Raw genomic sequence first — 18,998 nt, forward strand, 5'->3', positions numbered from 1 at the left:
GATGTGCACATTAAATTTCTTGTTCGGTTAAGCGCTCTCGTTGCTGCCACCTTCGTGGTTGGCACAAGATCTCTATTTATTCAAACACCGAGGACGCCTGAACGACATCTACAAGCCGAATTCTCAGTTGAATGTTTGAAATGGAAACGAAAAATTGATGAAGTACTTGTACAATAACCGTAGCTAAAGAAAACGAACTCACTTTCCCTCCTACTTTCCTTCAAAAAAACGGTAAAAATTATCCTCTGAGAATCTAGCACAGATATATGGAGGGTAAAATCTATTGTGGCCAGGCAAAATTTGTTAGCACACAAAGGAGACCCTCAGCAAAGATCCTGCAGTGAGATTGGAGTTCAGTTTATGAAAGAAAGTTACTTACTTGGCTTCAATCCTTGAAACTTTTCAGGAAACTCCAACTCTACGTCTCAAGGACCAGCAATTGTGCTTTCCTCCGTACGGCGAGAGCTCTTTATACACTAACGACTGGGTGCGCGCACATAAACGGAAGTTGCTGTTTACTCGTGATCGCAAGAGAAAAAAACATGATAAGAACAGTGCCCAAGACAGATTCAATTCAAGTTCTAACTTCTGCTGAAGCAACATAGCTTTAAGAGCGTTCAAAGAAACTTGAAAAATCCAAATTACATAGCTGTTATTTTTGCCCCAAAGATCAACGATTCTCACTATAGTTATGGGGATGAGTTTGCCTAAAAGTAGACTGCTTGTCAATTTAAAATTATGTGACAGAATAATCAATCGTTATTTGGGGGGTAAAAATAGCGTCGCACTAGTCACGCTCCCTAACTTATTTCATTCTCAAGCCAATATATGGCAAAGTTCTTCGAGAAAACAGGAGAACGGAAATGAGGTAATTACCCTTACAATCATTTAACATTATCCTATTTGCTCTGCGAGAAATCATCTCGGCTTAAAGCTCGAAATGGAAACTACCTGTGCGTGAAATGTAAATGTTGGTTCTAAAAATCTGCCCTCCGAGCACAGACATCATGATCACGCCTATAGGTTGCCCGCGCAGAAACGGAACTGCTGGTGTTTGTACAGCCTTTCCGTACGCGTGACTCAAAAGGGCCAGTTTAAAGAAGTCACGCAATATAAACAATTTTTGATATCTTTGTTAAAAACTGAAAACTGAATATCCTTTGGTAAATTGAATTGGGTCAATGATCGTTTGCTCAATTTTTCAGCAAAGCGGGGCTGAAGCAAATACCTTGCCAGGTCTGTATGCTGAGAAGGAAAGTGTACTTTAGTCCAAGATAAAACACATCGTAAACCTCCCATGACGAATTCTCTGTCTTTGTCATATATAACTTCTGAACATTTACTGGTAGTAGAGCATCAGATCAAAACCATGTTGTCAATCATTTAGGCTAAAAAGAGGGCAAGCAAATTCCTTGCCAACTGTATGCTTACAAGGAAAGTGACTTTCAATCCTTCCTAATAGTGAGTAACTTTATATTTTGTTTTCTATTACTCTGAATTTGCCAACATGGTTGAGTTATCAAAAGTACAACTGTCTAAAAATAAGGCAATTTTGGTTTTATCAACTGAGTTGTTAAAAATTATGTAAAGTGGCCTCCAGAGTTTCAAAGCTGACATTTAGCCCTTTGTCAGAGGGAAACATTCACATTCACATTCCCATTTGTTGAATAAAATATTTAGAATGTTCTATTCGAGGGTGGAAAAAAGCTGTACAGCTCGGCATACAGCCACATGAGATGCAAAATACAGGGAGATAAGATTGAGTGTCGGTCATTATAGGAAAAGTAATTGTTTATCTTTGGTGACTGTTTATAATTGCTTCATTGGTGTGAAGTGTTGAAGTATATGATGGAAAGAGGTCAAAACCTATTTCCAGCAAAATGTATTGGGCTTTGTATTTTGAAAGATGACCTTGATTGATTGTCAAAAACTTTTCAAAGTTTTATCATTCCTCTCTATAGCAGTGCTTTCTGTTCCTTAAACCACTATTCTTACCCCTCCCCTGCCTCAAGAAGTTTAAAAGTAGAGAAATTTTGTGCCCAGACTACCTTTTGTCATTTCCCTGCTTACTAGCACTTGAAAAATTAGTGACACCCCTGGTCATATAAATACTTAAAATGGGAAAATATGACTTAAGGATCCAGCCCACAGCTTTGAATAAAATATTTCCTTGTTGTGCCCTCTTGCTTAGACAATATGTGCATACTACAAGTGTTGAAAAACATCATTCTAGCCATCGTTTCAGATACTAACAAAAAGCATCCCAAGGTATCCAAGTTTGCACTCTTAGCAGTGAGAAAAAAAAAATACAAACACAGGTTAGAGCCTTTTTGGAACGCCACAAAAAAAACTGGAATGAACTGATAAGCACAAAATTAGCCAACTGTCAACCTTCTAACATAAGATATGGGCTTTATTGTACTCAAGAAGCAAAAAATCATCAGAACTATGACAGATCATCAAAAACAAATCTCAATAAGTACAAACATAAGCCTCTGGTACAAACTTGGGTCCTTAAGGGTCACTCGGAGAGTAGTTTACATGAATATCAATATCACAAATAATAAATTTTCCGCTCTGAATATTTCATTTCAACTGTTCTCACTAGTTTACTCAACTTCAGTTATAAGCTACCATTCCAAGTTACATTATATGGAAATGCACAGCGCCAACTGTTGTGGAGCTGAAAAACACTCCAAATATCCGAACATCAGCTTAATTGAAATATAAAAAATTAATCCATTTACACTTGTTAGACACGAGATTGGTTATAACCAACTATTATCTCATGTCCCACACGCACTCATGGAATAATTTTTAAATATGTATGCTTTACTAACCAAGCGTGAGGTCAAGATGGCTGGATATTGCCCGAGTTCTTTTTTTGCATTTTTATGGACCGAGACGAGCGATGTATTAACATGCAATACGGCTTCAAGTGTACGAATTGGTATTGGATATCAGGCCATTTTCCCAAAGAGGTTACTATTACATGGAAAAAAAAAATTTCAATGTTTCACCTTATTTTGACTATGGGATTTTTGTTCTCTGTGTCGTTATTTTCCCCATCTTATGTGATTTGAGCGATCTTTTGGGTTACCCGTTCATCCTCTCATTTAGGAATTCTCAGAAAGAAATGGCAAGGCGAAAAACTGTTTTCTGGACAGCCAGAAGCGAAAATTGCGCGTAATAACATCCGCACGACCACAATTCCACGGAAAATCCATTAAAGAAGGTCGAATTTTAATTTCGAAGCTCTACAGTCATGCAATAACCGTAAGTGACGCCATGCGACAGGTTATTTCACACTACTTTCCACACAAAAAAAGCGGGAGTTCACCACGACACATTTCCCAAGTAACTGTATCATGGTTGGCAAACAAAGTTACGCAAAATGCGCGGGTGCTACCGTAACTTTGTCATCGAACGTTTGTTTTTTGGCGATTCGATTCACCCAAGGTCCCTTGGCTTGCTTCACCCTGCTCTCCTTCGCAGCCGTTTTGTTTGGATATCATGCAATGCTCGGGGAGCGTTGCGTGATATCCCAAAACGGCTGCGAAGAAGATAAATCGTCCACTGATATTCGCAATCGTTAATGGTGACGGTCGACCTCTGCATTCCGAGAAAACCCCACGAAAACAGACATCAAAAGCTTCTTTTTTTTTTCGATCTCCACATAATTCATTGTTCGTTTCTAGGTAAACTTCGCCTATGTTCGATCATGTAAATATGTTGTCTATTCGAAATGTCTTTATTCATTTATGTAATACATAAGTCAAGTGCTCAAATGGTTCGCTGTCTCTTCATTCTTTGTCTCGTCACGATGAGTGAATGTGAGTGGCCTAGGTGAGTGGGGAGACAGGTTAGTGCAAGGATGTAGTCCCGCTGAGATTGCCACAATGCTTCCCCTGTGAACGTTAGGTCTAACACATTTGGTCATTCTGCGGCTCTCCGCTTACAGACGATACTTCATCAAAAACAACTGGTGACTCCGCTCGCTCGTGAAGAGGTAGTAGCAGTTTGTCCCCTGTAAGAGATATGTACTCTGGCAATGGAAGAGACAACAGAAGTTCTTCAGTCGACAAAGGATTTGACTTCAAAACTCGTGAATCCTCGCTAATGAATGGAAGATCAAGCCATTACAATGAGCAAAGCTCTGGGAGGAAGTTAAGAGACTGAAAGTCGAAGTCTCTCACCAAACATAAATACAAGGGCATTTCGGCCGAGAGGACGTGGCAACGGCGGTAAGGAGATCTACCTTCGACGTTCTTTTATGATGCATCAACATGGAAAACATTCAACTTCGCGAGAAAGAAATAGAGATCGAGATAGGGAGAATAGTCTAAAGCACTCACTTAGAAGGACGAGAATATCTCCGGAGAAACATAGGAAAGTTTTGTGAGATAATTCTGTTGAAGAAAAAAGTCATAACGATGACCGTAATTCTTTGAGATGCCTCGAAAGAACGCAAAGTTTACCAACTTCTGCCTCCATGGATGTGATACCTAAGAAGGTATAGGTAACCTCCGCCAAAACTTGCAGCGGAACTCACCACAAACTCCGCATGTTTTATGCAACGAATGATACAGGTGCTGGACCTACGAGGTCTCTCTCCTTGGATTCAGCCTGGTCTTTGACTAAGTACTCTGTACCAGGCCCCAAAAAAACATCATCAAACAGTAAAGGTGAGCACTAGGAGACAGCTGCTAAAAAAGCTGATATAGTAATCAAGGGAGGGGAGAAAAATCCTGATAATCTTGTCGAGCCTTTGTTGTCTAATGGTCCATGTTGCTGTCGTTCGCCTTTGAAACTGAATGGAGGTACATCTGACAATAGCGATCAGAGGGTTACTCAAGTCCATGGTTTATTCAACGACTTGAGGTCTGACAACATGACAGTGGTGCGGGATCCAGGATATGACAATTGTGATGACTAAAGATTGACGGGGAGTTACTAATTACTAATTACCAATTTATACAGCGAGTATTTACATGTACTGATCAATAGCGCTTAACATGTTGTTGTTAAGTTTCAGACCGACGTCAGCATATCGGGTGCCTCTGGCAGCCGCTACAGTCCATGTAACGGTCTCATCTTCACCCACCCATCCCACCTCAGGGCAAGACATCCACTACACAGTAATCTCGTGCGTGGGAAATTAACGTCTACTACCCCTAACCCTGCAGGAGACGGGGCCTACGGTTTATTCGTCCTTGTCCGACAAGACTAGAATATGTATCCATTTCTTGATATTATAGAAAGATAGCAAATTCTCCTCAGTTATTTTAAGACCATGAGTATTGGTCCGGCCGGGGCTCGAACCCTGGACCTCCCATGCCACACAATACAAACTGGTGCTCAAACCAATTGAGCTAATCGGGAGGCAAATACAGTGTCAACAACTTCTTTTCCAGATTCAGATTACATTAATTATTGTTACTCCGAGCTCAGATCTAAGACATAAAGAGGCATCAGCTATGCAGACGCTTTTGCAGCCGATAGGAAAAGAGGCACCTTTTGAAAATGACCGAAGAAACCCTCTGAAATGTGTATCCCATAACGAAGTATTGTTAAATATTCGAGCACCATGTGGGACGAATTTAAAAGAATTCTCCACAGCCACTGACCATCACATCAATACCTCGTCAAAAGTAGCAAAAACAACAAAATCAACATAAAACTTAGCTAATCCTGACATCAGCGGTAACAACTTAAGGGCTGATGAGACTTCGGTAACTTCCGTTACCGGCAATATGCCTGTTACATGTGCGAGTGATATTTGTGCAGGTGGACATGACGACCAGATGGTGTCTCTACTAAGGTATTCAAATCAGGTTCAGAGCACAAATCCGAAGATGCAGGGTAAAAATGAGAATGACTTTGAAAGTGACGGAGGATTTCAAAGGCAGGCGTCAGTTAGTCAAAATGGAGACAACACATCTCATTCAACCCCCGCTAACATTAAGAGGCCCTGCCCTGCTTCCAATGAAGAACCTTTTCGCACCAACAAAGTGGCTCGGAAAGCTCTCAAACTTATCATGCCAACAGATCGAACACCTGATCGCCATGGGAAAACGAACGCAAATTCTTCTTTTTCTATTAAGACTGCCTCTTGTACAATCACATCCGCAGATATAGATATTGTACTTGGCGATGCATTTTTCACTAATGAACCAAATCATCTTGGTAAGAATGTGTACGTAGAAAATGATTCCAGTTGTGGGAATATCGGCATAAAAAACGGAGACAGTTATATTTTCAAGAATGACCGTTTTACTTGTGCACTGAAAACCGGCACTTTGCCACCGACAAGGAATATTTGAAGTTCACCTTCAATGTCGGTCAATCGTTGGTGATATGTTTTTGTTCATCAGAGTCTGCCCATTGTGCTTTTCACGGAGTGTAACCATTTCGTTGAGCGTCATAATAAAATTTAAAGAACTTTTTCCGCAACAAACTTTTAAACGGATACGCCCGAATTCCTAACCCTCTTTCCTGGTATGGAGTTATCGATGGAATTTAGTTTGCAAGGTGATTATGAACATTTGTAGAAACTTGTCAGATTGTCAGATAACTGGTGTTTCGTTCCAGATCCTGAAGGTGGATAACGATTAAAAGAAGTCCGGAAAATACATCTAAACGTCAGTTAATAAGGGAAACACTTCAAGATAGCGTCAAAAAAAAAAAGCTGCAATTTAGTCCTAGGCTTCTTTCTCTTTAAACAGACTTTACTCTGTCTTTAGTACTAAATTTATGGTCCTCTGTTTGTGATTTTACCGCTGTAGGTTTACAAACAGGAATGCCAAACAGTGATCAGTGTGGTTAAGATGTTAGTGAGGTGAGGAAGTAAATCGTTTTTCAGGGTGAATGGGTTTAAACATCTAAATCCTTTTTAATCATTTTGCGACGTTTCAAATGAATTAGCTCTTAGTTCTTCATGCGGGATGCAGTTTGTAAAGGGTATACAAAGCAAAAAGAATTATTCAGCAGCATTTGACTTCACAACAAATACGGGTTTGTAAAGCAATCTCCAATTCAGTTTCGAAAGTAATCCGAGGTCGCATTGGGTTTGCTTCGCTTTGCTCTGTGATTGGTCCAGAAAAACTCGTGCCAGTCTCGTAACCGATCGACTTGGTCACCCTCGTTTTCCCACGCTTCAGGCAGCTTGACTGTTTTTATTTTGAGCCCTCAGATTGGATTTTCTGAAAGATTTGCCTCTGTTATTCGTTTTTGAAGGCTCTAAGAGCATTAAAAATATCGAGAGGTGGGTTGGATGGTCGTTAGTTGTAGCCATTGTGTAATGTTTCATAGAGGTACGGGCGCTTGTAAAGCGCCACAACTATTTTTAGATACCCTTATTCAAAATTTGAGGCACGGTGGCCTCATGGTTGGTGCTCTCGAGTCCGGATCGAGTGGGTCCGGGTTCGAGCCCCAGTCGTGGACATCGTGTTGTGTTCTTGGGCAAGACACTTTACTCTCACAGTGCCTTCAAATTCTAATTCACTACCCCGCTCAAACGAATATAAAACATTTATTACTCAATAAGTAACCACAATTGGGGTGTGTCCGTATGCGACCCTCCTTATTATGCCTTCATCAACAAAATTGATAGGAATGGTACATCAACGGAATTAAAACTCGGAAATGTAAAAAATTAAGCAAGAAAAAGTACCCTACAAAACAATCTAAACTATGTTCGTATATGCAAAGACTACTTCTAAGAGAAACTGACAATCCCTTGTCACTGGGTATTTAATTTTAAGGGCGTAGAGACGGTCGTAAGACGAGAATGAATATAAATGACAACAGCTAGAATATATAGCCTACCGCTAATGAAGCAATGTGACAACATACCATGCAACACCCCAAAGGAAGGGTTACGTGACTCATGATAAATACATCCCTTCACCCAGGCGTATTGAATGGGTATCGGCGAATTTAATGCTAGGGGTAACCCTGCGATGGACTAGTATTCCATCCAGGGGCGGGGGGGGGGGTAGAAATACTCCTAGTCGCTTCATACTACGGGAACCGGAGTTAAGCGCCGGCCCGATGAGCCACATGGCTCCTAAGTAGGCTTTGCCCCCCCCCCCCCCACCCTTTATTCAAAATACGTTACATTGGCAATCTTATATAATCCATAGAAAGAAAATGAGCTCATTTATGTAGGGAGTTAAAGTTGAAAATAGTTTAAATTGGCCTTTGAAACAGACTTATTCCATTTGTTACTCTTCTCCGCCAGGAGAGCTACACTAGAAATACGTCACTCACGCAGGATGAGGCCTAACCAACAAATTTGATTTTTTTTCTCCTTTAGTAATGATCCGAGACTGGAAAATCTGTTACAGAATGCTGTGCATCACACCCTGCAGGATATGGGACGAAGGTGTGTGCAAGAGCTTGAAAAGTAGGCTTTACCTGGAACATGGGTTCCTACGCTTTCTTCCCAATATTCCGGTACTCATCAACGTTTTCCAGAGTAGCTAGTTTATGTGGAAATCGAAAAGGGATGTTATGTTGCTCTACAATGGAATTAACACCAGCACAAATTTCTTTTAAGACCTTTAAAATATGACAAGGGCGACGACGACGAGAAGGTAGCGAGAGAAAAAAATTGACAAGGAGCAAAATCACGCGCGTTTCCAAACCTTGTACATTTCCAATCGGTTGTTTGCGGAACAACATAGCGTAGGATCATCAAATTTTGTGCAGTCTGAGAGCAATAACATCGGACGGCACACTATTCACGTTTCTTACTCAAAGCAGCCTTCGCATTTTGTGCTGACTTGAGGTCTGACGCTGCTTCTAATGAAAATCTTGAAAAAATATATAGAAGTTCATTCACCGTCGTGACTGCTCAAAATTTCCCAATGTCGAATCTCGTAATATATGATTATTTCAGCATCTTACATTGTACAAGAACAATCCTTACCGTAATATGGAAAATAAACGTTTAGCTCCGCTCCAAAAACAAATTTGCTGTCTAGAGTAACACCTCCCAAACTTCAAATATTGATCTTGTCACTGAAAGGAAAGAATTTTTACGCAGAGTCGTGAAGTACACGAACGTTGGGATTGATTTGCATGCTTTTGTATTTCCTACGCGTGGTTATGGGAACCACACATAATCAAAAGTAACAGCTTTGTCGCTTTATAAAAATCCGATTAAAGGTTTATAAGTTGTAATTTTGTTAGACGTGTTTTATCAAAGTCGTAATGAATTTCAAATAAAGATTATGTTTCAACGTATTATTGTCTTGATTTTCGTTGGCGACTGTTAAGGATTATCATTATTATTATTACAGACCCTTAAGCAAACCACGACCGCGACAGCAACGAAGACGTAGAAAAACAAAAGATCTAATTGGCAGAACAATAGCTCAGCACGTGTGTTTTAAAACTTTGTACATTTCTTAGCCGCCCTTTGTAAAACAACAACGTGAAGTCACCAAAATGTGCGTCGTCTGCGAACTGAAGTCGCGACGGCAAATAATTTTAATTTCCATTTAAAACTCAAATTGATTGTACGTATGCTCGGTCAGTCACGCTTCTCACAATCCTTTGCTTGCTTTAGGCCACCCAGCTGACTGTGTGAACTTCCTAGGGATTGGTAAGACGTTGCGAAATCAGGATGCTCAAGTCCAAACTGTTTCAGGAGAAAATCCAGGGCACGCTTTTCACAACCCTTTGCCTGCCGTAGGTCACACAGCTGACTGTGTAAACTTCCTTGCTTTTGGTAAGACGTTGCGACATCAAGATCCTCAGCTCCAAACTGTTTCAGGCAAATATCCAGGGCACGCACTCCACAATCCTTTGCCTGCTTTAGGTCACCCAGCTGACGGTGTAAACTTCCTAGAATTACACAGCATGAAAAAACATATTTAAGTTGGCGTATTATTATCGTAAAGCTGCCGTAAAGCTGTCTACTTTACACAGCTTTACGCCACATTTACATTTCGTAAAGGCACGCTTTACGCGGCCTTTACGCACTGACGTAATGTTGGAGTATTGAGACTTCTTTAAGAGACCTTTACGCACAGCGTAAAGTTGGTGTTAAACAGAGATTTACACTGCCTTTAGTTGGCGTAAGGTTAGCCTAAAGCTGCCGTAAAGTTCTACTTTACACAGCTTTACGCCATATTTACATTTCGTAAAGGTATGCTTTACGCGGCCTTTACGTACTGACATAAAGCTAGAGTAATGAGACTTCTTTAAGAGACCTTTACGCACAGCGTAAAGATGGAGTATTGTAGAGATTTACACCGGCTTTACGTTCACGCGTAAATACAGAGTGTAGGCGTCTTTAAGGTAAATTTACACTTGACATGAAGTTAGCTTCAGTTTTTTGTATGAATCAGCTGTATCGACTGCTCAGATTGGGAATATCAGCTTTGTTTTCTATAATTAAGGGAAACATAAGAGCAAAGCTGATCAATCGGTTTTCCACTATAAAAGTTGAAAGTTATATGTACGGAATCGAGGCAGTCAATGAATGAATCAATCAATCAACTATATTTTTTGTGACCTTGTCTGGAAAACCTAACATATTCTAATTAGATTGATGCTAATGGTTAAATTTTCAGCTTATACCCTTAAAACTCCGAGATACATTCACCCGAAATGCCAGTTAGTCCAAATTAAATACATTGTATGGACAGATACATGTAATCAAAAAGAAATTCAACACATGAAACTAGATTGACAATTGTTTTATTTGCAATTACACTTAAAATTATTTCATATCTTTTTACAATTATAATGCTACTGAAATAACATTTATTTACACCAATGCCAAATACCTTCCTTTTCTACAGTAATCAAGTCATGACTTCTCTTTTTCAAAGTAACTTAAGAAGTTGACTGATCAACAGAACCAAGCGAATGAAAAACAGCAATCTTGAGCCAAATTTACCCTAAGAAAATATGAAAACTGCAAGGAATTTCTTACTTGGGCTTCAAATAGACTTATAGGCTAGTAGACCAGGCTATACTTTTGGGTGGTCTTTGCTTATTTGAAAGAATGATAGAGCAAGGTACACAGTTAAATTTCTACAGAATATACTGCGATATATTGACAACACACTGACTGGATGAGTTCTTAGCATCTTAAATCAAGTTTGTGCACGAACTGCCCTACCCTTTTTTGTGACATCACCCAAAAGGCTGTTGTAGTTTTGTTGGTAATTGATTTAAACAAACCACCAGGAGCAACATCTACATGTAGCTTCATATGTACTTCACAGTGTTGCTCATCATAAAACTTTGCAGTGATAAGTACAAAGTATTATAAAGCAGCTTACAATTGAGTATCGAAAGTAAAATGTGGAATTCCTTTGATTTTGCTTTACTATGTACGCTCTGTGTTTGGTTTAAGAAACTCATACCACCTATTCAACCAATCAGATGCAAAACCTAAGCCAATCACAACTTGGTCATGTCAGTTTTAATTTCCCATACTTGACATCAATCATGTGTGTTTACTTCCAACCTCCTTTTTTTGGCCTCAGTGTATGAAGACTGTCTGAGGGTTATTCAACAAGACTTAGTTTCAGCAAGAAATAACATTGAACTAAATAAGTAACTATAATTAACTACAAGGAAGGTCATTCAAGGCTGTGCTCTAAGAAAAATTGAAGGGAGCCCAGATCTCTGAAATTGTGAAATCTAGGGTGCCAGCCATATGCTTTTCATGAAAAAATTAATATTCCCAAGTCACCCAAGAGCAAAAGTAAGGCGCCAGGGGCCACTGGGCGCTGTTAGACCACAGCCCTGTTGTTGGTGTTCAACACACACGTAGATCACTGTAATATGTTGTCAGTATACAGTTGCTTCAAATGTGCTTGATATTTCTGTTTAGGACAAGTACACCATCATTCACTTACATTGTGACCCCTTTGATTCCTCCTACAATTTATTACACTTTTCATCCTGCTTAGTTGCCACTTTGAGCAGTCCCTCATTCCTCACATTTTTGCCTTGAGGGTTTTAAAGTAAGTCTTTATGGCATCTGTGACAAAAGCAATTCAAAATATCACAAATCTTGACCATTTTCTAGAATGAAATAAAAAAAACACTGAAAAATTATGTTAATGAAAAGGTCTGAATGTTGCACTCATTTTCCTTGCTTGATATTGGATAAATGGACTCAACAAAGGAATCTTCAAAAGTGGCCAAAGTACATACAAATCAAAGCAAACACCTTAATTTTCACTCTCTTAGTCAATCGTTTCAAGAATGGATAAACTTAACAGAATAGCTGGGTTAAGTTAAAGGTTAGAGAGGCACTATGGAAGTAAAGTGTCTTGCTCCAGAACGCACAATACAACACACTGGTCCAGGCCAATGCTAAAACCCAAACCACCCGATCCACAGTCCAATGTGCTAGCTATTAGGCCACCAAATATTATAGTCATAATTATAGAAAATTAATCTATAATTACGCTCTAATATGACAGGATCAGCCTCTTTGAAAGCTGACGTTGCTCTGACACCTCTCTCAATTGCTGGTTTCAAACGGTCGCAGTCGGTCCGGTTTATAGGAAGATGAATGGTCGATACTTTCGATCATTTCGTCGCAATTACATGACATTTTTAAATTTGCGTTTAGCAACCGACGGCTCTAAACAGAAAGTTTCCACCGTCCATGTTGGTGTAAAAGTACTTAAACGTTACTAAGATCCTACGAAAAGTAATTTCCACGCATTTACTTCAATAATTTGTTTAAGTTTATCTTCTCCAAGGCTCAAATTTCCTTTGGGAAATTATTATTTTGTTTTTTGGCTGGTGAGGGTACGAATTTCTAGAAAACGATTGAGAGGACAAATGAGTGAAAAACAAATAATTTCAAGAAATGTGTCTGATCGTTGGTTTCCTGCTAAAGCGAAATCTACATGCTAAGCTACATCTCCACATTTTTAACCCTGCTCAGAAATACACACACAAAAAAAATTGATTTGCGAGTGCAGGGAAGTACCCATTCATAGACTTGTCAGGGTTCAACCTAAAGTGATCCTCGAGATCGATCACAACATGGGTAAAGATTTTGACGTTGGAAGGAAGAGCAGCCATGTAAAAAATCACCACTTCTTACCAGCGTCGATTTCTTCTCTTTGTAATGCGTATATTCGTCATGGGTCGATTCCCTGTTAAACATTTATCTTTCTTACACTTTTTGTGTCCAAGAATATGATATCTGAGAATATTTCAACTGTGAATAGTGATTGCATCGTGGCACATTTGATGCACAGAACGTAGCTGTTTACCTGTCAGATAAATTCCCTTCATTTGTCTTTGGTTCTGTTCCACGACAGAAAACGTCGTCAATATACCTCTTGCAAAGAAGCGTTTTAGTTGTGCTCTGGGTGGTAGTACCCTTTTTTCTATTCTTGCTTGCTGTTCTATTCTTTGCCGTTTCCGTTCGGTTTGTTTAAAAAAGTACCCACTTCCCGGATAATAACAATGAGCGATGGCACGCAAAGCACACTAGTTGAGTGTGGCCCTTTAAGGGGGGCAGGTACCCTCGAAGGATAAAAACACTTAGATCTTGTGATTATGGAGGATTACGAGTAACAAATGATTAATGAGCTTAAAGTGCATATGACAAGTTTTTCTTTTTTTGACGGATTCTAGTTGCTTACATCGTCTTTAATATACTTATGATATTTAGGAGCAATCCGATAAAAATAAGTACTGCATTTTTTCATTCAAATCGCTGGTATCGCTTCAATTTTTTTACCGCCACTTTGCTCGGCCAGACTATCACGAGACAAATCTCGTGACGACACATGGTACACTTGAGATAACACAACAACAATGGCGGACTCTAATCGAAAGCGTAAAGGAGGGAAAAGATGTGTCGCTGGAGCACCAAATAAGACGACTTGTAGTAATACATCATACACACCTGGTTAGATTCATCACAGGATTCTTCTGAATCACTAAAACTCTCGAGGTCTTCTTGAGACATCTTTGATGCGTTTTGGTATGGTTTGTGTGGTTTCCAGGGAGAGGTACACCATGTGACATCACGCATAAATTAACTTACAACTATTCGTTACCAAACTCCGGTAAGATACTGGTCGACACTAGCGCAGTTTTGAACGAAAAAAATACACTATTTTTTTTACAAAACATATCTAAACATTTCAGGTATGTTTACAAGACTATAAACTAAGAAAATTCGTCCAAAAAAAAAAGAAAATTGTCAAATGCACTTTAAGGGTTCTCTCAGTTTTCAACAAACCGAGAAGTTACTTCTAATGGTGTTAGTCTCCCATGTAAAAGAACAGCGCAAGTAGCAGTCGCTAAATCAGCAGTGGTACAAGTACCTGTGACAGTTCCTTCTTGGAGGTGCGATGCAACATTCGTTACTTCGTCAGGAGAAGAGGTCACTGCCTCTTGGTTATAATTCACTTTGTAATCTGTAACAAAGAAAAGTTCCATTGTCATAGATCAGCTTTGCATAGGTAGCAGCGGCTGTAGCAACAAATGTAGCAATAAATCTAATCTTGATTAGTCCTTGAATGGTATTAACGTATAAACTAAGTCGTCAATATGAGTAAATATATTATCATATTTTAACGGTTGGTTGTTTGATCTTAGTTAGTGAGCACTTTACGAAACTGCGACGCTTTCCGATAGCCTGAGCGTTTTCAAGACAATGTTTCAGTCGCCATTCGACCCTAGATTGATCAGGAATGGTGCCAAAGTTACACAATCAAATCATATATACCAACTGGAAAAACGGTACACTTCTTTCCTTTAACCAAATTTGTTTTCAATTGCCTCAGCGTGAATTAGCTTTCATGGAGTCCTCGTTACAATTTACAAGTTCTTAAAACGCTTAAACTTGTTAAAATCTATCAAACGGAATTTTTGTAAATCTTAACTACACAATAACTCTGCGCGCGGTTTTTTGATCCCATCAGTAAGAAATATTTCAGTAAATATTTAGCTGAAAATTCAGTTATATTGGAGTTCAAAATGTCTTATTTGTTTCCTCCGAACCAAAGGCTTTTAAGAAATTGAAATCTGGGAATTTGCCCCGTGTGGCGCCACTTCAAAGGACAGGAAGATGCTTCAGTTTTCTGTGGGAATACAGGCAAATATTCAAGCAAATATACAAATATAAATTACTGATGGATTCAAGATATTGCGCAGTATCTTCGTGACCAAGAGCTCTCGCAACATCTTCTGGTAATGGTGAATTACACCTGTATGCATTAAAGACTACTCTTCCAGCTGATGAATTGAAGATCAATTCAATGAACTGCCGAGCATCAGTTTCTGCTGCTGTATACACCTACAGCATTAAGCCTTGAAGTGAATGTAAAGGATTCCCTGAATCCATGGGCCCTATGAAAGGAATTTTGATGAATAACCTTGAATGCAATGAGATGGCAAAACGGTATTCTGACAATTCGCTCCCAATAATTGGACAATTTGTCATCAACCTCTTAAGCATTCTATCCAGTTTGTGGCTTATGCGATGTTGAAGCGAAAATTTTACGCTTCTTTCACTTAAAAGAAATTTCAATTTGATCTGCCGCACTTTTCCAACAGAAACTAAAGGGGTTTGTCGTGTCCACTAAAAGTTTCAAAGCCAGAAACTTAATCATTGGCGCTTGACTAGGTTTCATCTGTTGCATCTGTTATTCAATTTATACCACCGATCGTGCGAGCGTAAGCTTCGGTCTCGCCTTCCCTTCTTGAATTGAATAGCTTCCTTCTTATCTCACCAATTAATACATTTCTACAATAAAGCAATACATTTGACTAAGCTACCTTTAAATTTTGTAACGAGAAAAATGTAACTCCCCATAGAACCCAACATGCTCTATATGGATTCCAAAAGACCACAAAGTACTGTACGTGTTTTTATACAAAAATCAAGGTTAGGACAATGAAAGATGTCTTGTTGTTTTTCGTTCTTACCAGAACTTGGGGATTCCGTCTTTGGTACTCTGCCAGCAGTGGAGTGTCCTTCACAAGCAGTTTTCCATGTTTCGAAAAAGTCGCGACACTGCTCTTTATTCTGGACTATCTGCTTTAGAACATTTCTGCGTTCATCATAATAATAAATTTTTGCCTGCCCAAGATCGTTGCATTTGCCAGTCTTGTCATTTTTTCCCACCACTCCCACGGTGACACAACCTTCTTTCTCAGCAGCTGCAAAGATCAAAATGCACATCTTGAAACCATTCATAATATTCTGCCAAATAATAACGGTATCGCCCTCATTTCATTCAAAGACAGAGAACAGTATTAAAACAAGCTACCAAACTGCAGGTTCACGAAAAAGGAAACAGTGTCGATTCTTGTCTCGTGTAAGTCTCAGATTTAAAAGACAATGTCTTTTTGGCTCATGAAATAGATAGTCTTAAAACTTTGCCAGTCAGTTAAAATCTGTGGGTAAGTTTCAAATACCTTCCTTTTTCTTTGAAAATTAATTTCACAGCCTACCACGTAGGAACTAGCTGTCTCAGTATCATAATCTCAAACAGTGATTTTAGATGCAATCACAGGCCTGTAACTTACTTTGACAAAGGACGGTATTTCAAGTTAGATTTTTCAAAGATGATGTCTATGCCTACGCACTGCGAACTTTTGTTACTTGGCTTCGCAATCTTCTGTTATTCTATCAAGCTTAAATATCAAATGGAGCTAAGCTGTTCTGGTGCCGATACACTTCCAGACAGCAATATCACTGGGTATCAGGAACCTGCATGGACCAAATTTGGAAGCTAGGCTACTTTCCACATTATTCAGATGTTTCTTTTTCAGCGCCGAAGAAAGTTTCATTTTACAGCGACTTTATGTTCCGTAGGCCACAGAAAATTGAAATATTAAATTGTTGGAAGGCAATATATAAAAACAAAAGATTAATCAGAGAAGATTTTGGAATTGGCTACTGGTAAAACATTCATGTTAACACATGGTTTTAACCCTTTTAACTCCCAGTGGCGACCAAAACAGAGTTTCAACTGGCAATATCAATACAATGCAAGGTAGCCAAGTGAAATTAAGAAAAATAACAATAGGAGGTTATTGCTTGATCCCATGCCAAATTTTCTGAACTAACATTATACGATAATTTGGTTATATCAACTAAGTTCAAATTGTAAATTGGTCACCGTAACGAATAAAAAAGCTGACATTTCGAGCGCTAGCCCTTCATCAGAATAACAGTAATTAGTATATACTAAAACAGTGGATAGCGTGGAAGGCGCGCTCTGATTGGCTAGTCAAGCTCCGAATATCCTTTGCTATTTATCTCCAAGCAACTTGGGAAAAAATGGCGTCCCGGTTTGCATCCGTGACAAGCAAAGAAATCACTCAAATCAAATTTTGGTGGGGCATATTATCTCACTGTTTTAGTATATACTAAATATTCGCTCGGTAAATATCCACCACTAACCACCTCCACTTTGGTGAATAGTTGTTAATTATTAAAAACTAGATCATTGGATGATGCAATTCCAGACTTTTTATTGGCTTAGCCATTATGGTATATCAGCCAATATACCATAATCTACAAATATGGTAAGCGTACGTGTCAGCTTAAAATTAAAAGGGAGCTAAGAATTTAATAAAATTTAATAATATAATTTAACGTTTTTAATAAAACAATTACTCCACTCGCGCTTGTTGGATATGAGATGATTATAGCCAACTCGGTGCTACGCGCCTCGTTGGCTATCTATCATCTCACATCCAACGCACGCTCGTGGAATAATTGTTAATTATAAGAATTATGCAGGAGACAGCAAGGAGAATTGTTAATAAGATCTTTAGGGTGAAATAGATTAAGGAAAGTAAAGGTATCACCAAAGGGAAGAGCATGTTAAATTCCGAGTCTAAGAGTGAAATTGTAGATGTGTTACACTGAAGCCGGGTAATATCACATTTGAGGAAAAATTAATGAATAGAAGAAGGAACCTGCTAGCTTTCACGAAACCCACAAAGTAACTTAACTGCAAGTCTCATGGAAATCTATTTCATTGTCAAAAACTAATTTGAACTGTAAATAGTATACATGTAACTGTGTATTTTGTAACAAGTATTTATTTATTAAAAATTGACTAAATATCTTTTGCAGGTTTTCGTAATGTTAAATTACTCTTTAATATACCGTAATGATTTGATTTAGTTCCCTTGTTGCGAGAAGCGCCCCCTCTCTAACCAGTTCTCCCCTCCTTGAGTTTGTTTTTGTTAACAAGGCCCCTATTCCAATAATCACCCCTATTGAGTAAGCACCCTCATTCCAATACGTGCCCCTATACTAAAAATCACCCCATTCCAATAAGCACCCCAACTCTGTTTTGGTGATAGCACTCTTAAAGCACATGAAAATTCTGATCATTTATGGTTAATCTTCCTTCATTAAAAAGACAGTTGTCTTTATTTCAACCTGACAACACTGGTCTCCCCTACTTCTTCCAAATGAATTTGGAAAGAATTCAGTCATAATGTAGCACTTATTTATGTGTATACCACATCAAGAGTACTAATCAGTACAACTTTACTTACAAGGAATTCCTCTTCCAACAAGACAGTCTGCCGCAAATTCAACTCTCTCCAGTTTAACAAAGCCCTGATGCAGTCCAAAAAACTTTGCAGTTCCAGAAGATATATCTGAGGGCAGGTCAGGAATGAACCAGAAAAGGCAAGGTCCTCCACCCTATTTAGGTAGAACTACAAAATCACCTTCACTTTTCAAGAAACATTCATTTGTGATTATCATTATCTGCACAGTGATAATAGTACATGAACATATATATGTTCATGCTATTGTTCGATTCCTTATAAAAGAAGTACAGTTAGTTTAACTCAGTAGTTCAGAGTGTCAAGATCAGCACTTACAAGCTCAGAACCTCTTGATCACAGAAAAAGTAACTCCAGTACATGTAACCTCAAGTTAGTGACCTATTTTACTGAGGATTTGGTATGTCACATTTGACCTATTATTGTATGTCTTACAGTTTGAGTTCAAGAATAAT

General features: G+C 38.8%; 1 protein-coding gene across 1 annotated transcript in view; it reads right to left on the minus strand.

Moving 5' to 3' along the window:
* Positions 1–8,873: 8,873 nt before the first annotated feature.
* The window catches only part of LOC111325029 (uncharacterized), a 225,318-nt gene continuing 215,193 nt past the window's right edge, over positions 8,874–18,998 (minus strand). Inside the window, exons 44-47 of the mRNA XM_088759636.1 lie at positions 18,529–18,679; positions 15,934–16,167; positions 14,328–14,420; positions 8,874–9,852 (exon numbers count right to left, since the gene is read on the minus strand). Of these exons, the coding sequence (XP_088615762.1) occupies positions 9,539–9,852; positions 14,328–14,420; positions 15,934–16,167; positions 18,529–18,679 (792 nt within the window). The 3' untranslated portion in view covers positions 8,874–9,538. The remainder of the gene's footprint in view (positions 9,853–14,327; positions 14,421–15,933; positions 16,168–18,528; positions 18,680–18,998) is intronic.

The sequence above is a fragment of the Stylophora pistillata genome, chromosome 5 (assembly GCF_964205215.1).
Source record: "Stylophora pistillata chromosome 5, jaStyPist1.2, whole genome shotgun sequence".
In the NCBI taxonomy this organism is placed as follows: Eukaryota; Metazoa; Cnidaria; class Anthozoa; order Scleractinia; family Pocilloporidae; genus Stylophora; species Stylophora pistillata.